The 26,531-nt window shown below is 35.5% G+C and overlaps 1 protein-coding gene across 5 annotated transcripts in view; it reads left to right on the top strand.

Moving 5' to 3' along the window:
* Positions 1-234: 234 nt before the first annotated feature.
* The window catches only part of LOC138691360 (zinc finger protein 235-like), a 50,777-nt gene continuing 24,480 nt past the window's right edge, over positions 235-26,531 (top strand). The window contains exons 1-4 of one of the 5 annotated variants that reach the window (XM_069813267.1): positions 235-571; positions 683-846; positions 4,200-4,297; positions 14,709-14,834. In XM_069813267.1, the coding sequence (XP_069669368.1) occupies positions 4,205-4,297; positions 14,709-14,834 (219 nt within the window). In that variant the 5' untranslated portion in view covers positions 235-571; positions 683-846; positions 4,200-4,204. Of the gene's footprint in view, positions 847-4,199; positions 4,298-10,415; positions 11,271-14,708; positions 14,835-26,531 lie in introns of those variants that run through there. The other 4 variants (XM_069813266.1, XR_011329860.1, XR_011329859.1 and 1 more) reach the window with 4 other exon arrangements.

The raw sequence follows: 26,531 nt of genomic DNA, 5'->3' as shown, positions 1-26,531 counted from the left end.
CAGGTATCTAATTGCATATTATCAACATGGAGTCTATTGGCTTCTATGCAAAGATCAGATTCAAGCTTGCTAATAATGGTACGGTACCTAATGATGTTTATCCTCTCAGTGTTACACCTTAAACAATAAATAGTCAACTATATCCTACAAAATCCCTGGAAAGTTCGCATACCGGTACATGTTTCTTATTTTTTTTGTGAAAATTTTCCTTTTTATCCTAAACAAATCTGGCAACTCCACTCACTACATAGCTAACTTGTGAGGGATTCGTTAGAGGGCTGGATGCTCTTGTTGTGGTTTCTCTATAGTAGTCTATTCATATTGTATCATTAACTTGTCCAAAGTTTTGTTACGATTTGCAGTTCGACATTATTTAGCATGGGGATTTGGAAGTATTATTTATGCCTAATGTCAAACCTGACCACGGCTTCCTGGATGACGTTCTACTGTTGCATATTACATGGTGTAAAGAAATTATGTGATACCGGTATAAAATTAATGTGATCCGAATTTTGTGGTGCATTGCTTTGACTCTCCTCTGTATTGTGATATAAGATATTCGAAAAGAAAGGTACTCGCTTTCTATAGGGTAAACTCATCTACTTCCGTGACTCATGTAATTCCGTTATCCTGAATATAATGAATATTACTGAATTATGTGTACATGACAAATTGTTGGTAGTTTGTTCAATGGATAGCAGCACTAATCAGCTACCATCTCAAGAAGTTTGGGCTACTGGGAACAAGTGCACTGCTAACAGGAAGTAATTTCTTAGTACGCCATTGCTAAGAAGCTTGGTTTGAGTTGTCCTGGTGTCGTATTCTAAAATAAGTTAAAAAAAACAGGTACAGTATGTGCATAATTATACGTGTGTATGAATATATATTTCTATAGAGGTTGCTTTGAAGATTTTGAATGTGTACACAGTTGTCAGTTAACTTATATAATTTAGTCTACAAACCGTGAGTTTTCTGCACAATTTCTTACCGGATTTTTAACATTTGGCTGCCTTATTGTATCACGAAATTAAGTGAACAGAAAATGAAAACTCGTTAAATGAACGTCATATAGCCTGTACGACTAGTTGTTATCTATATTAATTAATTATATAATATTTATTTATAATAATTAGATAATTTATATTAAGTAATCGAATATTACCGCCAATTAAAATGAAGAAAATTTTGCATATGATACGTGTATGTATATATATATATATATATATATATATATATATATATATATATATATATATATATATATATATATATATAATGATAAAGACCATCTTCGCATAGGGATCAGCACTCTGTTCTCTGATCCGCACGTGGGTTCGATTCTCGGAACTCTCAGACATTTTTTAGTCAGGAACTGGTCTCAAGCTTTATCTACCCAGATTCTTAAAGATAACTGGGTATCTGACTCTCAGCAAATGGATGGATCAATTGTGATCTCTTTCTTGATTGGATGCGTCACTTTGTGAAGAACATCCCTCCAAGCAGACCTTTCCTTTTGTTGATGGACTCACATGGAAGTTACGTAGGTCCTGATGTGTTGGCTTTGCCCAGAGAAAACAAGATCGTCCTCTTCACCATGCCCTCTCATAACAGCCATATTCTGCAACCATTAGGTGTCAGTGTTTATCGTTCCTTGAAGCAAGCTTTAGAAATGAGTTGGAGAACTTTCATATGACAAACTCCAATGTTGCACCAACACGATTTGACTTGCAAAAGTTGTTCAGTTTGGCATATGAGAAGGCAGTGACATCAACAAATATCCGTTCCGAGTTTTCTAAAACGGGAGTTTATCCATTCAACCCATCTTCTTTGACAGATGAAGCCCTTATAGCTAGCAAATTAAAAGACATGCCAACTCTTGGAAGTCAACAAACGCAGGGTGACCTTCCAGAAGAAAGAGTTTGCTCAGCTGTCTGTTTCATCACAACAAAATGATTCTGTTCAGTTGCCTGTTTGAACACAAGAGAAACGACATCAGACTGTAATAGATTTGTTGAAAACACCCACATATGATCCATCAAAGAAAAAGAGAACAGTTAACAGCAAAATAGATGTCAGAGCCAAGTGCCTTACGCTACCAACCAAACCTCCAGCTGATGCTTCACTGCAGAAGTCTACAAAATCTTCTCAAGGAAATCCATCCACATCACGAGCCAGTGCTAACGATGAAAACTGGGTTTGTGGAGTTTGTAACGGATCCTACAATGCTGACGTCTAAAAACGAAATAATGAAAATTGGATTGCTTGCTCATTCTGTTGGAAAACATATCATGAGAAGTGTCAAATTGCAGAATTCTGATGTTGATGTTTTATGTGTGATAGTTGTGCCACTTCTGAAGTTGATCGTGATGATTCACGTTGATTATATGAATAATGAATAACTTTAATTAGGATAATTACGTTCATGTTAATGTTCAAGGTCACAGTGTAAGATTTTTCTGTCTTTATTTTATGTACACTTTGTGTCACGGAATTAAGGTTACAGTGTCACGGAATTAAGTGAAATATCACGGAATTAAATGAAATGTGAGTGATACTTTTAATTTTTTTTGCTCTCTACGTAAACACAGCTATCAGTTATTACTTCACGTATTGTCATATTACGACGTTTGAACAAATGTTTACAGTAATAAACAATATTATTCTGGAAAACTTTGAAAGTTAGAGAAAAACGATACCTTAAATTGGGGCAACTTTGCACCTGCAGGGGTAACTTTGCACCATCTATGAAAAACGTTTTATATAGGTCTAGTGGTGTTTACGTGAACCAATTTATCTGTTCACCACTTCCACCAATAGATGGTATATGTGTACAGTATTTTTACACTTTTCGTGGTCACAGAATTTGGTTATGGTATTTCTATACCTTAACAACAGAATGTGTGTATAATTTGATTGAAATATAGATCAAATTAATTGTCTTCCATCACAGATGGTGTGCACAATCTCAAGATAAGTTATACGTGTATCTGTTCCTTATTCATCCATTTAGGCTTTCTAGTTTCGTTTGTGCAGCTATTTTGTCGGCAAATAATTTTATAATCAAGGTGAATTTGAGGCTAAATTGGGGTTACTTTGCCCAATAACGCAAACGATGATTTTTTTTTAAATTTTAATTGCATTATTTTGATTTGAGGACCTTCCATGAAGTTTAAAAATGCTTACTATAATCCACACTTTGTATTACAGCTAAATTACTTGAATTCGTTTTTCTTTTTATTACATATTAAAGTCATACATGGTCTCTCACTGCCAAACTTGGTAAAAATCTCCTAATATGCCAAAGGAAAATGTTGAGAAGGATACAAATGCAAATGACTTGAAAGGGAGGATATTATGGAATATGAATGGGAGGATACTAAATCCACCCAAGAAAGTACATATCAAGAAACGACTTGCTTATATTCCATTCCAAAACTTGACACAAAATAATATGTATAATTTTTTTACAGTTATTCACGTGGTGTTTTTCTTGGCTTGTCATTCGAAAGAACTGAAAATATTTTTGAAACAACAATTTAGAAGAATGTGACCACTTATATTGAAATTTTGTGTAGTTTTTTCAAAAAAGTTTTGTCTCAGTTACTATTTATAGCAGTTTTTGAATCTGTGTTTCCATTTTTTCTGTTCCTGGATACAGTATATTTCATTGTTTAACTCTTAAAACTGGCGGTGCAAAGTAACCCCCAACTATGGGTAACTTTGCACCAATTTTTCGCAGGTTACAAATTTGAAAAGACATTTATTTTCGAAGATGTGACTGGCTAAATACATTCCAGCATGCCTCTAGAACGTATAAAATAAATGTCCATATTAAAATTAGACATTTAAAGACTACATAAGACAGACTGAAAGCAAATTTTGAACTAGAAAGTGGTACAAAGTTACCCCATTTTACGGTAATTTACTTTTTTCTTCGGTTTTTTTATGCTCTGCCACCAGTATTATTTTTGTTTAGTAATTTATATCATTTACACTCTATAGGCCTATATCACATTTGTTCTTGTTTCTGCCTGTAAAAGTCACTCCGACACTTCGTACAAGTATTTCTGAATCCTTCTTTCTCATTGCCTTTCTTTCTCATCTCTTATCCCCTCTTTTGTGAGAGATAATTTGTTTATAACAAACTAACGTGTATTTCTAACAGCTCATATTTCTCATTTCTTATCATCCCTGTTTAGTTGTGATGGATGTGATCAAGACGGAACTTGATGTTGACCCGTTAGCTGTACAAACAAGTGATAATACAGATGTGGAAGATATGAAACCATTATCGCAGGTAAATTTAAAATTACTACTCTCTTGTTTTCTATATGCGACATTTACAATATGTCACATAACAGAACAGAATGCAACACCGAAATTAAATTCTGAGCTTAATCAGAGTGAAAAAATCAAACCTATTTTTCCTCGTCTTATTTGCCATCATGTCATATATTGTATGTTTCTTTAAAAATAAATTTAAAATTCAACAGGACTGTACTCTTATACAGTGGTTTAGAAGAAGTTTCAATGTAAGTTTATTTTATAATCAATGCAAATCCTTTTTATTTTCCTATGTTGTCATGGTCCTTCATGGGCTGCCGTGCCTCGTATTATTATTATTATTATTATTATTATTATTATTATTATTATTATTATTATTATTATTATTATTATTATTATTATTATTATTATCTACGTTGTAAGGAATAGGGTATGTAGAATTAAGACCAGTACTTTGTTCTTTGTGATTGTGGACATGGACAGATCTTGAATACGATAAGTTCAGAAGATGTACTTCAGTTTGGCACTATTGAAGCACACTAAGGTATTTAAATCTTGTTGAGGATAGACTATCAAACATCTCACGCAAAAGATGCACATTCTATAGTGTACATTCTTTGAAGAGTGGCACTTATTATGTTATCATGCCTTGTAATGTAGAATATTAATTTGTGCTTGCCTGAGATGTTAAGTTTCATAATTTTACAGAAATAAATATAAATTTTCCAGTAAATTTGTAGGGTATTTCGTTTGCTAAATTATATATTTGTACTGATATAAGTTTAAATATTCCTAAACTATTTTCCCTTTATTAAAGAATTTTCATAGCATTGACGCTGCTATGTTTTATAATTGCACTGATATATTTGTATATTATCCTTAATTTTTTGCTTTTTAGATTATTGATTTTGATAAGTTTTCCTACACTGATATAAGTATGCAGGGTGATTCACGAGGAAAGGTAAAACATTTAGAATGTGAATTCTGAAGTCATTCTGAGTGAAAAAGTTCATATGAATATAGGTCCGTTTTCGAACGGTTACGGAGGTATGGCTCTTTGATTTCATAAAAACTTCTGAGATTCCATTGTATGAACTCGCATTTAGAGACAGACAACGGACAAATTTAAAGTTTAAATTCATGTATGCATACATACCTAATATTCTAGAAGTCGGGGTCGATGTTTTCGCACATTTTCAAAGATACCTACTTATGCTTCAGTGCACTGTTGCGCTCGGGCGTGAATCGCGCTCGTCCCTCGGGAGAGTTGCACGTGGTTGTCTTTATGCCGCATCCAAAATACGGTCGATTAGCGCCTCTCTTGTTTTCACCTTCCTCTGCTATACCAAGTCTTTCATCCAACCTCATAGACAGTAAATACTCTTCGATATGGTACCCTTCTGTTCGGAAAGCGTTGTTCATATTCAGCGATGGCACGCAAGGAACTTCCATCGCACAAGCCATAAACATACACAATATCGGCGTATTCTGTAGTCGAAAATTTATAAGGGATCTTGAAAAACACAACTTAACTCTTCCGATAACTGTACCTGTATAACTACTGTACTGTAGGTAGCTGACTGAGCTGCTGTGAACTGCTAAGTGATAGCGTATTTGTTGTGAAATTTGTAATACCCCACCACCCGGTTTGTTTCTCTTCTCCTATCTACATCGCTCACAATGCAGATTCCAATGTTACGTCATTCATCTGTGACCTTGTCTCACTTCAGCAGGATATGGTAACGTCTGATTCACATTGGAGCGAGACGTTTTACCAAAAAAAAAAATGCATCTAGCTCCGCCATTGTTCGAAAACGGACCTATGTTCATATGAATTTTCACTCAAAATGGCCTAAGATATCGTATCCTAAATTTTTTACCTTTCCTCGTGAATCTCTCTGTATATACACATGTTTTTTAAACACTGAAATAATGAAACATTGTCTTTAGAGAGAATTAATATTAGGTACCTTCCACAAAACTGGCTTCATTTATACACCGATGGATCCTTGATCTCCAGGGAACAAGGTGTAGGTGCAGGTGTTACGTGCTGTCTCTTCTCACTTTATAGATCTCTTGGATATGGAACAACAAGTTTTGATGGAGAAATCATTGCACTAAGTGAAAGTCTCAGAAATCTTCTATGCTACATCAATAAATTTAAAAATGCAGTTATATTGTCAGACTCCAAAGCAGCTATTGTATCAATAGTATCTAAACACACACCTTCATCTCAAACAGCAGAATTAACCAAAATACTCTCGCAATTAATAACACTCAATAAAAGAATTGTATTCCAATGAATACCATCCCATTGTGGAATTCTGGGAAATGAGAATGCAGATGCTTTAGCAAAGAAGGGCAGCACTGCTACTTACAGACCTGTTACTAAATCTACGTATTACTCTGTGAAAAGATTTATTAAATCTACATACTTAGGCTTCAACAAACAAAATTTGATAACACAATCTGAAGGGAAAAAATGTAACTCTCTGCATCATAATCCACAGTTGATTCCCGATTTATCACACAAATCGCCTGTAGCTGCATTTAGATTGGCAACAGCCTATGACTGTTTGGTCAAGCATCTGCATTGAATTGGAATATATCAGTCCCCTTACTGTCCATTGTGCAACTCAAATCAAGAGATGGATTCAGAACACCTCAAAATCTGTGCGTCAGTGGCTGACCATGACTATATCTTTGAAAAAATATTGGAGTGCAAGAGGTCAAATGACTTTATTGTCAAACGCATGGCATTAGGAAACAACAACACATGTTTTTAAAAAAAATTGCATTAATTAAACTTTTTTAGATTATTTAATTTGCAAAGTTTCAGAATAATTGTCTGGCATAGTTATGAATTTTCATGGAAATATTTACCTTATTCAGGAATTCAACTTAAGATTATGTCCTGCTGCACAAAATTCCAGCACACTGGGGACGCTAATATAACCTCTGCAGTTGCGAGCGCCTTTAAATAAACCATGTCAAGTGAAGTGCATGCCACACATTGTGTAAGTTTCACACAAATTTTAGCTTCTTTGTAGTTGTCATGAACAAGAAAGTCCCGCACTTTGCTTCTAATAGTACAAAACTTTCAGAGATGATTTTTGCTGTGATGTAGAAAATGTACAATGTATGACTGACCTGACAGCAGTCAAAGCATTATTTCAAGGGTTATGCTTCTGGAAACTTAATTATTGGTTTTTATATCTATCAGAATAGTGAAATACAAGGTATTTGAGCCCAATCCTGACTCTGGTAGAGACAGTGAATGTGAAAATGACGATTGCAGAAAACTGCAACTAATACAGGAACAACAACATCAGCAATTCTTGAAATTAACCCAGAAGAATTTGTTCTGGTGAAATTTATTATTACGACTAGAAAAACAGTATATCAAATCATAAGTATGCAGCCTCTCCCAAAATAATATAGATGAGAATGATGATAGGAAAATAATACGCATGCGAACAGTTGGTGAATCAGGAAAAGTTTTCAGAACTGATGTATCTGATGTGTTACATATAGACATGAACAAATTGTCTGTGTCCTTCCCCAACCAGAAATGAAACAGCTGTGTGAGAAATTGCATTTTCTATGATTTCATTGAGCCTCTGGACATACAGTATATGAGAGAGGATAAATTGAATAATTCACACTGTGTGCAACCCGTGACATTTGACTGTCCCACCCATGACATTAACACTGTAGAACATGAAATTTGTCCTTTTTTTATAAAAATATGTGTATTCTTTGTATTTTGTGGTCGCAAAAACGAATCTGCAGTTAGTTTTGACTAGTTTCGAAGTTTTATCCTTCATTATCCAAGCGTGGTCCAGGTAATTACCTAAAAGATAACACAGTAGGGAAATTGTAAGTTAATCATTTATTATTATCTAAGTGTTAAAAGTGTACATAGAAAAATGAAGTCTAATTAATAATTTATACTTAGCATGTAAATGTAATTACCGTATTCTTATTTTATGCAGACCATGGTGAAGTACAACTCCTCTTCTATCAGTCTGAAAGTGAAGTGTTATGAATTTCTTTTACCAAGCACTTCGCAGAACTTTAATAAAACTTCATACATTGTCATGCTTGATTTCAAATTTTGGTTCCACCTATGACAAGATTTCAAAACTGAATAGGATTAAAATTGCGGCAAAGATTTCTTTAAAATTCACAAGTGATGGAAAATTTTAATGTTAAGAGTTCATATTGTATGGCAGTTTTTCATTTTTGTTCCTATTAAATTAAGTATTTGTCATATGGGTAGGAAAAATGTAATGCAAATGTCCCGTATGTGACAATGAAATGGCCCATATTGGAAATGCAGTATACAAAAGGGTAACATGGTGTGATTCCCTAAGACTCGTAACACGCTACAGCGAGAGCTATGAACTATGTAATGTGTGGACACAGCAAAGCTTAGCCTAACATCTTCACACTACAGCGATATATATGTTGCTACACAGTGGAACCATCTCTGTATAGATAATTAAAACACAAATTTTATTACATCTTACAGAAGCCATTTTGATGAAAGTCCTTGTATTTTTATTTATTCATTAAAGACATCAGCTCAAAGAATCTGAGTGACCACGAGGGTCCTGAATACAATAAACATGTACATTATAATGTGATTTGAAACATTAAAGAAAAAAGAAAGTTAATTGTTGAAGACAAATATAAGTGGATTAATTAAAATAGAGATGATGATGTAATATTTGAAGAGAATCCTTGATAATATTTATAAGAATAGACATTACATAATACTATACAGTACAAGGTCTTTGGGTTTGATTTGCGCTGATAGAAATAAAGTGACATAAATTTGAACATGATTTTCTATTAATATTGTTCAATTTCATTCTCTAATATAAATTTTATAGGCTACAATTAGGTTAGGTTACCTGTGGGAGCGGGAAACACAGTGGTGGGGTAGCCATGTTTTAAAAAAATCGCTAGCTGACCAATGTCAGCTATGCCTTATTTCGAGCGTTACTCCGTACTAAAGTAAAGCATTTTCCATAATTCGACAAAAACATTACGTACTTCTCACTGTAGTGTGTTTGGGGCCTAAGACATAGGGCAAGTGGATGTGTCACAATGAATGGAAATGATATTGCACATCACCAGTGATGTTGATCAACAAGTACACATATGCCAGAAGATATTAATTTTAGGAGCCCTGTTTATTCGAGTTTTTATGTCTTGTTTTGATGAATGCTATCACCACTCAGAATATTGAATGCTCTTTTTTAATGAATAACACATTGAGCTTATCTTTGATGTTGATGAAAGGTATTAATCTTTGGACTGGTGTATTAATTTTTTTTCTTCTTTTGATGATTACAACTAATCTTCAAAATATTTTTAACATCATATATATATGCTTATTCAAATGACAGGTACACTGTAACTTATCTTTGACCTAAGCACAACCTCAAGATTAATGTAATATAACTTGTTACAACTCAAAATTAAATCTAATGGAGTAACTAAAAAAATCCTTAAAGAACTAAACAGAGGCATGAGGCTTCTCGCTTTCCAGTATTTGGCACATTCTGTCAGTGATTTTAGAGCTGGATATGATCCATAGCTTCCTGAAGGTCGCAAAGGGTATAGGTTGGATTTTGATAAATACCGAAATGGTGGAGATGCTGCGTCAAGTAGTCATGTCCAGTTGCAAGGCTGAAATATGCGACTGCCAGTCTTCTTGGTCTATTAGGTATTGATCGAAGGTCCCTTCTCCAGTGTTTGTCATATGTTTTTCTACAATCTCGTGGGAATGGATATTGTGGGAAACTTCTTTGATGTACAATTACATCCTATATATAAATATACATGTACATCGATGGCTTGAAGCACAAATATAGGGTGCGGCAGTGGGGTATGACGGTTTTTATAGCTCTGTTGTTGGACATTCAGGACGAATTAAAAGAAAACACATATACTGGAAGTAATCCAGTACAATGCAATTTATTAATGTCTGATTACTTTTTAGAAACTACATTTCATAAGTAGCCTGCACGACAACGAATACATTCCTGTAATCTGCTATGAAAGTTCTGCATAACTCACTCCAGAAAGGCACTAATTTCGTTTCTTACGTTTTGTTTCAGCTGGATGATGGCGCGAGACTTGTTGTGATACACCCTACTTTTGAGATAACCCCACAGGAAGTACAGCTCGAGCAAGTTAAGTTTGCGAGCCGAGAGGGGACGTTGGAGGCAGTTCTGTAGTGAAAGAGGCGGTAACGAGAGGAGACCAGTACAGTCTCATATGACAGCAAAGTTTTCCTACTGCGCTTTAGTTCATAGAGCGGTAACAATTTAAGACGCTTTGAAATAGACTGTACTTCTATTTCTGCTTGACAGTGAGGTTTGGCGTTCTGATTGGCAAGCGTGGAGAAAGTTGCATGACGGGGAAGGCTGGGAGACAGCGTAACTGTTGCCTTTATCCGAAGACAAGGACAAAAAATGCGTGTGCTCCGCAGTGTATTTTAAAAGATGTGCACACGCTGAAATCCGAGCATCAAGTGACCTATGTGGCAACTGTGTTTTGCCTCTACAGTCCTCTACATTCCATCCCGATATCCCCACTTGCAGACTTGACTTGGGCAAGCTGTAATCAGCTGTAGTCAGGTCAGGAGATCTTGGCGGCCAGGCAATTTCTCCAAATCATGAAATTATTTGTCCTGGAAACATGTTTCACAGACAGTTCGTTGATCCATGAGCAGTGATTTCTTTCTATGGAATTATCTCTAAAGTAGGGTGTCTCGCAACAAGCCTTGCACCATCATGCAGCTGAAACAAAACATAAAGGACGAAATTAGTGCCATCGAACCTGTTTTGTTGGGACAAGTTATGCAGAACTTTCATAGCAGATTGTAGAAATACATTAATTGCCGTGCAGGCTACTTATGAAATGTAATTTTTAAAAAGTTATGAGACATTAATAAATTGCATTGTACTAGATTACTACCAGTATATGTGTTTTTTTAGTTCGTCCTGAGTGTCCCACAACAAGGCTATAAAAAGTGTCATCCCACTGCCGCAGCCTATATTATATGTTTACTTTACCTAATGTTCTGGAAACCTTCAAAGAAGCAATTTCTTTTGCATACATCATTTAGAAACAATGGAGCAAAATGTAACCGTTATAGTAATAATACCCTATACCAGACGTCTCAATAGGGCCTTCTCGGAGCACTTCCTCCTCTTTCTCTTTTTTAATGTAAGAGTGGAACAAGATGCGGGAGCAGTTTGTGTATCTCTGGATGACGTCATTGACCGCGACGTTTGAATAAACATCTGCAACCGCTACGATGTTGTGTCCATCTCCGAAGAAAGAACGTCCTTTTTACCGAAAATGTATGAAGAAATAAAAGCTTTCGTAGGGAAAGCGAAATTGTGGGAGTCGCAAGTTTCAGTGGGTAACTCTTACCACTTTATTAATCTAAAATTTATTGTTACCTAATTTGAATCAAGACCAGTGTAACAAATATAATGAAGTATTGAGAAAATAATTTGAAACCAGATTTAAGATTTGAATAATTCTAATTTAAAATAAATGTTTGTGAATTTCTAAGATGTTTTGGTTATTTTTAATTATTGAAAACATTACGAAACATATTATTTAACTATTATTGTAATGAATATATGAATATTGGCATATCATAAGAATACGTACTTTAACAACCGAAAAGTTTAATAATTGTAATTTTATTATTATTATTTAATTGAATTTTATTTTATTAAATATAGTATAAACTTAAAAGAAAAGAAAGATACCAAAAACCATTTACTAGAAATGAATTATTGTTGTTTAGTCAACTGTCCGAAGACACGTCTGAACCTCACAAGTGATACCAACTTATGAGGTAACTAGGCCAGGAGATAATGGGGTAGGGTGGCCAATTCCTTGTGCTTAAATAATTACGTAACACGTATAGTTCTTCATGCTTCAGATGTTTTCTTTTTACTTATTGATATATAATTAGAAAATAAATTTATTTTTATTATTATTATTATTATTATTATTATTATTATTATTATTATTATTATTATTATTATTATTCATCTGTGGTAATACAGCCCTTTTAGTTTAGCCTTGACCTCCTTAAGAATTGCCGCCCAATCTTCCCTCTTTAGGGCTCTCCGTCTCCATTTCTTAATTCCTGCTTTAGCTAGATCATCCTGAACATCATCCAACCATCGTAGTTTAGGTCTTCATGCTCTTCTTTTACCACTTAGCGTGGCATCTAGTAATCTTTTAGGAATATTATTATTGTCCATTCTGATAATGTGGCCCAGCCACTCCAGCCGTCTAATTTGTATATCAGTGACAATACTTGGATCTTTATATAGTTTTTGTAGTTCAGAATTGGTCCTAATTCTCCACTCTCCCTTATCATAAATAGGGCCATAAATTTTTCTTAAAATTTTCCTTTCCCACGTATTTAAGATGGTTATTGCTCGTTCAAGGTAGAGTCCAGGTTTCGCTTCCAAAAGTCACCGTAGGTTTAATAATTGTTTTATAAATCCTCACCTTCATTTTTTTGAGATATATCTGGTTCTTATAATTTTATCTAATGCTCTGAGGCGTCGATTGCCAATGGCTATTTTATCCTTGATCTCAGTTAATATATTGTTATCCTCGGTGACTATCGAGCCGAGATATCGGAACCTTGACACTTTCTCAAAAGTAACCTCATTTAAGACAACAGTTTTTACAGTATTGTCTCTCGTGGTTATGTTATTCATATACTTTGTCTTTGTTCTGTTAATATTTAAATTTGAAGCATTTGTCTCATTATGTATCTGTTTGAGGACATCATCTAAGGATGACACATTCCGTGCAAATACTGCTACATCATCAGCAAAAGCAATGTATTGAAACATTCTATTAAATATGGTTCCCCCTGGATTAATGGCAATCTTTCTAATAACTCGCTCTAGACCAATATTAAATAAGAGTGTTGATAAGGAGTCACCCTGTCTAATTCCATTATGAGTTATGAACTTTTCTGATAATTTATTCTGTATTTTAACTTTATTTTGTGTATTCATTAAGGTCATCTTGGTTAAGGCAATTAACTTTCTAGGGATTCCAAATTCTGCCATTGCATCAAATATATAATTCCTATTTATTGTATCAAATGCTTGTTTAAAATCAATATACAACTGGTGTAACGGTAAGTTAAATTCATAAAATTTCTCTAAAATCATACGTAAGGAAAAAACCTGATCAGTCGTAGATTTTCCTTTACGAAAGCCACACTGGTAATTGCCAAGAGCTAATTCAGCGTATGGTTCAATATATTTAGATAAAATATTGGTAAAAATTTTATAGGTGACATTTAAAAGTGAGATTCCTCTATAGTTATTACATTCCAATTTACTGCCTTTTTTGTGTATAGGACATATAATGGCTACATTCCAATCATTAGGCGTTTGTTCAAGCTGCCAAATATCAAGAATCAAATTATAGATATGTTTCCATAAAGCTCTGCCGCCATGTTTTATTAATTCCATGTTAACAGAATCTTCTCCTGGGGCTCGGTTATTCTTCATCCTAATTACATCATTTACCATGAAGATAGTTGGAGGGGGAACAAGAGGATCAGGTCCAAAATAGATCATATTTGATGTGGGTTTATCTTCCCTGGCCTCGTTTAACAAATCATTAAAATGTTCTACCCATAATTTTAGTATTTGTTGTTCTCCGGCAACAAGGGTTCCTTCTTTATTTTTACACATAGTAGTTCTTGGTTGGAAACCTGTTTTAATGTTTCGAACACTTTCAAAAAATGTTCTACTCTCGTTCCTCCCAAATTATTATTATTATTATTATTATGATTATTATTATTATTATTATTATTATTATTATTATTATTGTTGTTGTTGTTGCAAAGTACTTAAGAAATTCTTTCTGGAAACAACCGTCTATTGTGACAGTACCACTCAAAAGTGCAGCTTTGTGGCATTTCTCCTGCGACAGTTACAATTAGCTCGCTCATGCTTGTAACATGAATCAACGATTGGCTATCTTCGGGTACTACGCTTATCTCTTCATCTGACTACGCTATCTACACTTGCTCTTTGTAATAATTTTTATGCGTTGGCCTTGAGACGCCTGCCCTATACAATACAACACTTGTGCAGAATGTAGATTTAACCTCAAACTGTCAATATATCACCACATCTCAATTTTGACCTGAAATGGACATACATTATTTGTGCTCTGGTCAGCATTCTACCTTCCTTTTTTCTATATTTGTCATATATGTGGCCTAGTAGTTAAACATTTTATATGCAAAATCGCAGTTCAGACTGTAGGTCTAATACATGAAATCATGTTCAAAACAGCAATTACTGTGTATTTATTTTTACATTTCATTTTTGTTGTTTCAGGAAATAAATTCAATAAACCTATGCTCAACTAAGATAAAGATAGAGCGCGAGGACCCTAGCTGTGATCTCACATCAGAGATAAAATTTGAAGAAGCTCTACTTCCCGTGGTGAAGTATGAAGCTGAGGTGAGTGAGGCCAACAGAATGTGCTGGCACTTCTCCTAAATTTCAAATGTATATTTTGTTTTTCACATACACCAGCTGAAAAAAATTTCTTTCACAATGCTTTTTACCATATAAGACATACAAAGAGTTTCTATGCAGACCAGGCTCATTGCAACTTCTGCCTAACAAAATGTGTTGTCGGGCAGTGAGCATTCGTATGCTGTTGTACAGACAGGTCCATGCACACTTCCCTATGTAGACCAGTCCCACACCACCCTTACTGCTTAGCTTCATCTGGACAGATGCTCCACACTACCATCATTAAGCCAACGAAACCTGGGACCAGTCTGCATAGGAGCTCTGTGTATATTAGAAGTTCAAATCTGCTGAGACCTGTAATTAATAATTTCTTTGTTCTAATATATAATAGATTTCAACTATAATTTCATTGTTTTTAACTCATTAATGTTTGATTTGAATAAGTTGGGGATGATGATTTAGTGGTAATGAATACTAAGTAAAATATAAGTGGAATTGAAACAGAGGGCTTACATTTTGGTCTGATATCTTTTGGTGAGGGAAGAACAAAGATGGCCAAACAACTGTGGAGATAGAAAGCATTAGGGAAAAGGGGTAATAAAAAAAAAGCGTGAAGTGAAGACATACTGTATGAGTGGGTCAGAAGCAAAGGGGTACAAGTGACATTTCTAAGAACATAAGTTAAGTGCATCCAGGGCAAGCTGAAGCATCTAAAATGTTAGTTTAACCACAGTCTAGTATATACAGTCACGAAGTTCAATACGCAGGGAATATGCATCCATAGATAGTTGCTAACCACTAGGATCATTACTAACGCCTCATCACAGACAATGTGAAATAGTACTGGCACAGTCTATTGTTCTTAGTATTCTCAACAACTCAAGCTTCGTGACTGTATATACTAGACTGTGGTTTCACCACATCACTCACTGAAATATAAATAAAAAATTTGACGGAATTTACGAAAAGTACTTTCAACCACATTTTCTAAAAAATAACTTAAGTGCACTTATACCCCTTTGCTTCTGACCCCCTCATATACTATAATTAAGTGATATGAACACTACCGGCCCGAAAATGCAAGATGCATAAGACAGAAGACTGGAAGATGGAAACGAAATGGCTGCAGCTTGCTGTAGTAAGTTGCTGTAGAGATACATATTGTTTTACTGCAGATTTTTTTTCTTTGAAGTGTTATCATTTCCTATATTTTGCCTTTGTTTTAAAACTGTGACCCAGTGTCTTGTGCATATGAAAGAGGCATTAACTTTCAGAGAATGCTGTTTCCTCCAGTTTTCTTTCTGTTGAATGTAAGTACAATATTGCAATAGTGATCAGCTTGTTGACTGCAAAACTATCGGGTTCGGGATAGAATTCTGTTTGGGACAAATTGCCTCATTGAGGTTTTTATTGAAGCTTTCCCTCAACCCATTAAGAGCAAATTCTGGATAACTTTCGCTGCCAAACACTTGGCTCATTCCCTGTTATTATCACCTTCAACTTCGTGCATTGTGCTTACTTGTCTTTCATACTCATGTCATCATGTCACATAGGGCGAACAAAATCCGATCTAACAGGTGCCTTAACCTTAGACCTAGATCATATATGTAACAGATAACTCCTCGCTACCGTAAAATCGGCAGCACTTTGAAGAGAACAACCGCCAGGATCGCCACCCATCCTCTGTAAACGAACACGAGATGGCAGTACAATCGCCAATGCAATTCAAATGGGAGTTATGACGTGACTCCTTATGTAATAACTAGATGGCAGCGTAGTAAACCTGACAAAAGTTGTTAACCTCAAGGCCTATAAGCCCGACATATCTGTTACATATATGATCTAGGCCTTAGAATAGGATAATTGGTCTCAATAACCATAAAAGTAGACAGAGGCGCAAATGGAAAAGAAAAGATATTTGTGAACACTTATAGTTTTGGATGATACTGTGTGCCTAATTCCAGAATCCTTGTGGACTGTATCAACATGCACGACTGACTCATAATGCAGCAGGGTTAGAGCATACCATGGAAGAGGGTAAAGTCGATCAAAATTTTGCAAATTTTTAATGATATTGAGGTTATGCAATGGAGCGAAGTTCCTCAGAAAATAGCGTTTTGTCGTCATATCCTTCACTTATGAAGACACGTTACAAGAATTGAATTACAATCTATAAAAAACTATTTTTTTTTATTCGACTTGTGATCGAAGTTACCTGCTTAAATAGGGTAAAGTCGACCACCATTGAATTTTTAGTTTAAGATCGATTTTAAAATATTGCGGAGTAAAGTCGATCACTGTTTTTGTTTTTAAAAAACATATTAAGTGTATTACATATATTTTATTTGTTATAAGGGTTGTAAAAAACAATAATAATAATCTTCAATATATGCCTATAGCATTATATAGTGTATCTTTTGTTACTGTGATCATACTATTCGATACAATTAGGTCTATAGGTCTCCACTGTACAATCGTGACTATGATTGCCAACTTATAAAACGTAAAAGCACATTTTAATACTTCACATACCAACAAACAAAGATTTAAGAATTCAAAATTTACATTGAAATACCACCCTTCAATTATAATCTAAAATGCAATTCAACATTGCTTAGGTTTATATCAGATGTTAATTGAAATCTTCCCCAACTCGTGTCACTTTAGGAACTACGTTGTTCCCATAGTCAAGTACAGAGGGGTGTACAAAATATGTTCCTTTGGCAGTGCTTCTCTTACGCAAGAAATTCACCATAATTTCGTCTTCCTCTTTCCCCACTATCCCATCAATATAAGCTATACTATGACACTTTTCTGTTTATAAGTGTTAGTTGGAGGTATTTCGGTGAACAATTTATTCTTCCTGCTGGTTCTGTCGGTTTCGAGTAGGTCGATGGCGTGATTGACTTAACCCTACAAAGGTAAAGTTTTCTTAAAATAATAAGTTTCAATACTAACATTTACGAACTGCAAAACTATTACTTCAGGATACAATCTCAACGAAAAGTACTTATGTATACTTCCTGTCTCCTTTCACTGCTGACTATAATTTAGAGTTTGTAAGACTTTGTTTTCATTTAAGAGAAAAAGTTGAAAATAACAATTTTCACTTCAATGGTAATTACACTGTGTTCCCATTGTTGGCATGCGCAGGCTTTTTGTTGTCCCTCTCGCTTACATTTACAATGTAAGGCAATGAAGTCAGCATTACAAAATTTTAACAAGTAACTGAGAAAATATATAATTTTCAATAAAAATCGCAAATGATCGATTTTACACCCACTCATTGACTTTACCCACTTCTACGGTACATGATATTTTGTGGTGCTATCCCTGATTGTTGGATAACTTGGAATGTACATATATTAGAATTAAAAAGCATTGCGAGAAGTAATTTAATGTACTCCATCCTTTGTGAGGAACATAATGGAATGCATATCGAGCAGTAATTTCACGTCTGTGTCCAGTGCTTATGAGCTCATTTAATGTTCCCAACAAGAATATCTAACTTGCAGTATATTACTGGCCCTTGGTTTTTATTCTCCAGTCCTTTTACACATAGAGAACATTAATTTAATCCACCTGTTTTGTCTCAGTTTCACTCTTCAGGCTTTTACATCCCAATATCTGTTGCTCGGTGATCTAGTGGCTAGAGTGCTGGGCTTATAATTCTGCGGACCCAGGTTCGATCCCTGGTGTACCCATGATTTATAACTTGTGTGGGCAGGACCGTGGTCCAGGTAACACAGGAATTTTCTCTGGGACCTCCTGTTCCCCTGTGATGTCCCAACAAATCTCCATCATCTTATCTCATCGTGGGTGTAGAGAGTAAGCCAGTCTCCTGTGGCGCACTCTAGGCAATGACTCTGTGATAAATTGGTCTACATAAGTGACTTCATATGAGTGAATGACGAAAAGTCAAGTGCCCGCCATTAGTTAAAAAAATTCTAATATTTTTATTTATTCATAATTTGTATATAATAATATTTCGTTTGTTATTTAAATTTTTGTACGCTCTTGGCTTACTGACCAATAGAGGTAGGTTCCACCAAGTTGGTGACTGAAGGATGCAGTCGTGTATTTCGCGCTTTCATTTTATTCTATTTTTCGCAAGATCACTATTCATTCTTTCTCATTCTTGTCACCGGCCAGCATTGCATACAAAACACCCACCACTTCATGACTAGCATCGACCTGGTTGGCAAGTTGGTACAGCGCTGGCCTTCTATGCCCAAGGTTGCGGGTTCGATCCCGGGCCAGGTCGATGGCATTTAAGTGTGCTTAAATGCGACAGGCTCATGTCAGTAGATTTACTGCATGTAAAAGAACTCCTGCGGGACAAAATTCTGGCACATCTGGCGATGCTGATATAACCTCTGTAGTTGCGAGCGTCGTTAAATAAAACATAACATCGTGACAACCATAATCATCTCTCATCCTCACTGCTCTATTCGACTTCCCCCAACGAAATGTTCAATAGAAATAGAAGGACATTTTATTGGTTTCCGGGGTGCTCCAGCTGCAGTTTTGTTATATTGAACTATATAAAAAGCCACCTGCGTGGCTTAGTTGGTTAAGGCGCTTGCCTGCCAGTCTGAAGTTGCGCTCGGGTGCGGGTTCGATCCCCGCTTGTGGTGATTACCTGGCTGGGTTTCTTCTGGAGTTTCCCCTAACCGTAAGGTGAATGCCAGGTAATCTATGGCGAATCCTCGGCCTCACCTCGCCAAATACCATCTCGCTATCACCAATCTCATCGACGCTAAATAATCTCGTAGTTGATACAGCGTCGTTAAATAACCAACTAAAAAAAAAAACTATATAAATTAGAAATATAAATGGAATTTGACCATCTGCACCGCAATAAAGAAATTATTATTATTATTATTATTATTATTATTATTATTATTATTATTATTATTATTATTATTATTATTATGTATATTGATTTGAAGGTCCATTATTCCATATGTGATGTTTACTGTTAAAGTCACCAACTATGATAAACTTGCGATCAGATGGGATCGATTGTTCTATATCATCCATTACTAGGTTTAGGCCTAGAGGTATATATATATATATATATATATATATATATATATATATATATACTGTATTGACAAGTGAAAATGAAATATTATTTTGAAGTAATAATTTTATCCTAATGAATTCAATTTGGCCTTTAAATTGTTGTTTAGATTCAATTACGTGAATGGAGTTGTGGATCATGGTAACAACACCTCCATCCCCTCTATCTTTACGAAACAGTTTAAAAATTTTGTAGTCAGCAAATTTGTAAAATTTTAAAATATCAGCAATCTGAAAAGATTCTTGTATGCATATTATAGAAGGCTTTTTGTCCTGAACTTCTTGTTTTAATAAATCCATTTTGTTTCTTAAAGACCTAGAGTTACATTGTAAAATTTTTAGTGTCTGTATCTTTTTCGTTAACCCAGATGTTCCTGAATTATTATTATTTTTTTTAATTTCGAAAGATAGTGTGTATATTGTTCATAGTGATCCTTAGTAATGGACAAGTATGTTTTTTAAGTAATAACGTTCCTAGGTTTTGCAGAAAAGTACGTCCTTCTAGAAGGACGTCAGGATAATATGACTACAATGTCATAAGAAATGTGAAGAACGATTTTTCGTAATAGACAAGCGAATTTCAGCAGTGCGTACCATAAGATTATACTCGTGGTCCTCCAAAAACATAATAAATACTAAAAATAACATTTAGGGGCCCAATGATGTTAAAACTATTGATACCATTGCGCACAATTACATTTATTGGTATTTATTTAGGAATGATAATATGTTGGAATACCACAAAACAATTGAGAACATGCAGACATAAATAAATATCGCAAAGTATAGCATGAATTAGCTGTGGATATCCAGTCACTCATGCTTATCACTAATCCAGTGACTATGTTTTTTTACTAATCCAGTAATAATGTTCTTTCACCAATCATTTCACTTGATATGAAAAGACACAAAGCAGCTGACATGGAGGGGCAGATCACACTTGAGGCATATTGTGGTTGCTCTTTTCTGGCATATCCTGCATTTCAGTTGCTTCTTCTTATGCGTATGATTGTCCACTTGCAGATCATAAACGTAGTGGTCCCGTTCATCATACCAGGATTCAATTTTCGATACCTTGGAAGGCCTCCCTTTGCTGGTGAGAACACGTTTGTTTGATTCCAGAATAGCTGTAGCAACTCGTCTCTAAAAAGACAGATGATCTATATTCTCTTCATTACACCTGTACAAAAGCTAGGCGTTCTGTTCAGCGACATCTATGAGATGAGCAATGATTGGGAAGTGTCATTTCTTCCCTCTGATGGACGTCCGATAGAGAGACACGTTCTGGTCCCCGCGATCAATGCCTCCCATATGATTGTTGTATGACTCAAAAAGACGAGGTTGAGGCACAGCTATCCTTAGGTTCTTCTTTCTTGAAAAGCACCCAACTTGTCTCAGAGGAAAAATTTCTCTAGGTCATCGTTATCAGTCACACACATGCCAGTTCATCATGATGAAGTCGAATCTGTCTCTCGAAATTGCATTTGACACAAGTTCATTGTGACTGTCTTGTTCCCCTTGCCGGTATATTCTTCTTCTGGGAACTGATACATAACCACTAAGCAGGACTACAGCTAGAAACATCATCATTTCATTTTCAGAGCAGTCTCTTACTCTGTTCTTCTTTGCCGAGTACTGATTGGTATAAGTGACCATCATGTTTAGAATTTCGTCATCGAAATATTGTGTGAAGTATTCTAATGGACTTCTACCGGGTTTGAATGATACTTCACACATCAGAGGCCATTCCGTGCTTGGAAGAGTTGAGTCTTCATTTTCAGGTTCTCCTGTAGTTTCTCCTCTCGGCAACCTGTGTCCCAGTAATACCTTCCTTGTTTGTGTGTAGAGTTGGAGGGGCCATTGTAGAACTGGTGCTTGGGAGTGTTGAGCCTGCTTTTACAGGTTCCCCTCTGTCTTCTTTCTTGGTAGCCTTTGTCCCAGTAACGTTTTCCTTGTTTATCTCCAGGGCTGTTGAGGGCGTTGTAGATCTTGTCCTTCTACACTTTCTAGATAGCGAAGATGGACCAGGTAACAGACGGCAATCCTGTCATATGATGATTCCTCACATACATTGTTGATAGCCATGTCAGTTACAAACACATCGGCACTCAGCTGACTTGCAGGCAAATTATCTACACATGGGTTGTCTTCTGCACCCGAATCCTCATCAATCAAATCATCCTTTGCATTTAGAGGTGGCAAAAGTGCGACATCTACACCACTGTTTGGAATAGTTTCACTACTGTCCATAATTTCCAGAAGTTCATGCAGTGTAATTTTTCTCCGGGAAACACAAAGAAAATACCATATTATCCTGACGTCCTTCCAGAAGGACGCTAAAAAATATAACGTTATTACTAGTTATGAATGTACGTTCATGCAAATTTCATATAAGTGTATTGAAAGACCTAACCTTTGAGATATTGCACCATAAATTAAAAAAAAAAATAATCCATAAATTACGGAAAATATAATTACCCAATTATAACAAGGTCAGTCAAATCAACCATCGCTACTGAAGTCCAACATTCAGGTCTAAATTTCTCGCTCACAACTGACGATTAACTTGCAGCTTCTGTGCAGTCGTCAACAATGGACATTGAAAAGGCACGTGACTAACAATAGTAACATTTGGAGCCTAATATTAACTATTACGTCATTATTTCTTAGCCATGCATTCCGTCCTTCTGGAAGGACGTCAGGAACATCTGGGTTAATGTTGCCTTTTCGTTTTAATTCTCGGTATTTAAATGTACCACCCATTTCTCGTCAAAAACAACAACTGAATAGACTACAGTGGACTTTATGTTGTCAGCAAACAGCTGGATACATTAAGAAGATTGATTTATTATTATTATTATTATTATTATTATTATTATTATTATTATTATTATTATTATTATCATCATCATCTTCGTCATTATCAGCAGCATCAGCATAATCATCATTATTATGGGAATGTTCTAGTGTGGCTGAACCACAATTTACACTGATAAAGTAAACAACCTAATCTAAACTGATGTAATGCATGTGGGGCTGTAATTAATATGGTTATATAGTCATCATTTAGTTATTAGTCACTTAATCGCCAACCACCCTCACTGTTTTAATAATTTTCTACAAAACATGTAAATAAACTTTGACAATGGAAATTCTTTACTCTTCTCTCTGCTAAATCCACTTCCTCCATCTTATCTGTTTCTCGTGGACGATTAGGAAATGAATTAAATTTAGTTCCAGTTCCTCCCGTGTTCTCTCCTGTATTGTGGAAAATCACTACGTAAAAATTTAGCCGTGTTTTAGACATTTTTACATATTATAAGTGCACATGTATACCGAGAACACCACTGCCTGATATGGTTGTTCATGGTAGGAACCATGCACACTCTCTATATGCTGCCCAACGAAGTGATAATGAACCCTTCTTACTGTCCCTATATGCAAGTCCAACTGGAGAGCTCCGATGAGTGGTCATATACACCCATGTCCGAAGCTATGTAGGCACCTCCGGTGGTCGATCTGTCAACCGGGAAATGGTAAATTTCCCCAATGTGTTACCTCTGACAAATGGAAGCGTTAGTGTAAACAATCACAACTTCCTGAAAATTGTAATCTTGGGATTATTTGGTGTATAGTGGGCAGCCAAGGTCTGTTGTTTCATGGTAGGGGCATAAAGTTCCAGGTCTCCTCTGATGTATGAGTTTTTGTTAGGTCCAGTCTGAAGGATAACTTGAGTGACGTGGTTGCTTGGGATTGGGTCTTGGGGGAGGGTTCTCGCAGCCAGCAACCATCATGAAGATTCTCTAGGTTTCTTTCTCTTCTCCTCCTCCGGTAGCATGTTGATGCAGATGGTTCCATAGAGGTGGCCAGTTTAACTATGCTCTCGCTTTCTAATAATCCTTCTTCACAATAGCAAAGTAATACAAAGAAACGGAGATTGACAGATTGCATTGTACTTGAGTACAGTCCAGTACAGCAAAAGGTGGGACTTAGCCAAAATAAATTTTACTCAAACTCTTACGGTCTTACTAATAAAAACTCTATATACAGACGTTTAACTGTCTTATACTTATACAATGAGTAGCTCGTTTATAAGTTGTGTGTAAATTCCTTACTAATAATCACTACATACGTCGTGTATAACAGTATAACTGTTACACAGCTACGTCATAGTTTCGTCATTACTTCGTTACGAAAGGTAATAGAATATCAGAGGTTCTCTACTGGATCCGGTAGAGCGATCTAGTGTGGCGTGTTGAAATATCGATAGTACAACTAGCTCTAATCGATTACCACACTAGATTTTGGTCAAAGAGTACAAGCTACAGCAATATTATTCTAATAATTCTATAATCTTTGGTTTGTTCTTCTGTGGTTACAAGGTAAACATCATCATAAAATGACAGTCGATATGAACAGCTGTTAAAGGGGCGGCCATTTTTTCACTATATACAACGCATAAACAAAGGGTTTCGTGTATATAACTACCGCAAAGCAATTCCCATTGTATAGTTACAGCCTGTTTATACGTCCATAGCTTATTCACGGTTTATTAGTAACGTTTTCTGTCTCAACTCTGCATAAGTCTAGTATAAAAACTATACACGGTTTATTAGTAAGACTGTTAATATTTTATGTCTACTACTTTTGAATTTTACCTGACTTCCATTTAGTGGCACAAATAGCTATCATTACTGATGCACCCTTCTGAACAATACTACTACTACTGCTGCTGCTGCTGCTGCTGCCACTGCTGCCACCACCACTACTGCCACTGCTACTCCTGCTACTGCTGCACTTTCTGATAGTTTCGCTTTTCGTGGTTAGATCTAATGGATATTTAAAATATTTTTTTTTTTTTTTTACTTCAGTCGACCATTTACATCCACATATTTAAAGATTTTATTAGTTGCCATGCTACCTCCCATACTTGGGATGGTAGCATATCTTACCACTTCGTTTTTGGCTTTGGCCTTCTCTATTTTAATTTCATTTCTTATATATGTAAATGTCGTTCATGTTTTAAAAGTCACTGGTCTTTGTTGTTTTTTTCGTTATTCAGATATTTTTTATTGTATTCTGTATGAAACATGTTTTATTTTACATATTTTGTGTTAGCAGTTAATGACTGAAGGAGTGCGACTAGGACAGATGCTGGCTCGCCCTTTAAACAAAACACTGTTTTGCTGTAAAATTGCTATAACACTGAAGTGCAGTCAGTGATGTCTTATAACTCTGGTAGATGGCTGACTTTGGAGTTCAATGTGAAGCCGTGCGTGGATGGAGAGTTGCACGGCAAAAATACATGTTGCATTGTATGTGGTTAGGAGAAATTGGTGTATTTAACTTATGTTACTTTGAAATAATTATTACAATTTACTTTGCTGTAAATGATCGACAGATATTGGAAATTGTATTCGACAGATATTGGAGAAAAAATGGTAGTATAAAGGTACAGTATATCAGTTATTCATAGATTTCAAAAAGGCATATGACTCGGTTAAGAGAAGTTTTATTTAACATCCTTATTGAATTTGGTATTCCCAAGAAACTAGTTTGATCAATTAAAATGTGTCTCAGTGAAACTTACAGCAGAGTCCATGTAGGCCAGCTTCTGTCTGATGCTTTTCCAATTCACTGCGGGTTAAAGCAGGTAGCTGCACTATCTCTTCTACTTTTTAACTTCGCTCTAGAATGTGCCATTAGGTAAGTTCAGGATAACAGAGAGGGTTTGGAATTGAACGGGTTAAATCAGCTATGTGTCCATGTGGATGACGTGAATATCTTAGGATAAAATCCACAAACGATAAGAAAAACACGGAAATTTTACTTGAGACAAGTGAAGTGATAGGTTTAGAAGTAAATCTCGAAAAGACAAAGTATATGATTATGTCTCGTGACCAGAATATTGTATGAAATGGAAATATAAAAATTGAAGATTTATCCTTCGAAAAGGTGAAAAAATTCAAATATCTTGGAGCAAATATAAATGACACTCAGGAGGAAATTAAATGCAGAATAAATATGGGAAATGCCTGTTATTATCTGGTTGAGAAGCTTTAGTCATCTGTCTGCTGTAAAAAGATCTAAAAATTAATGAAACAGTTACATTATCGATTGTTCTGTATGGTTGTGAAACTTGGACTCTCACTTTGAGAGAGGAACAGAGATTAAGGGTATTTGAGAATAAAGTTCTTAGGAAAATATTTGGTGCTAAGAGGGATGAAGTTACAGGAGATTGGAGAAAGTTACACAACGCAGAACTGCACACATTGTATTCTTCATCTGACATAAAATCCAGACGTTCGAGATAGGCAGGGCATGTAGCACGTATTGGCGAATCCAGAAATGCATCTAGAGTGTTAGTTGAGAGACCAGAGGGAAAAAGACCTTTGGGGAGGCCGAGACGTAGATGGGAGGATAATGTTAAAATGGATTTGAGGGAGATAGGATATGGTGATATAGACTTGATTAATCTTGCACACGATAGGGACCAATGGCGGGCTTATGTGAGAGCGACAATGAACCTGCGGTTTCCTTAAAAGCCATTGTAAGTAAGTAAATGATCGTATCTTCAGTTCATGTAACTATACA

The sequence above is a fragment of the Periplaneta americana genome, chromosome 16, assembly GCF_040183065.1.
Source record: "Periplaneta americana isolate PAMFEO1 chromosome 16, P.americana_PAMFEO1_priV1, whole genome shotgun sequence".
NCBI classification, from domain to species: domain Eukaryota; kingdom Metazoa; phylum Arthropoda; class Insecta; order Blattodea; family Blattidae; genus Periplaneta; species Periplaneta americana.
The sequence above is the reverse complement of the archived record's forward strand: the minus strand, read 5'-3'. Positions and strand labels throughout refer to the sequence as shown.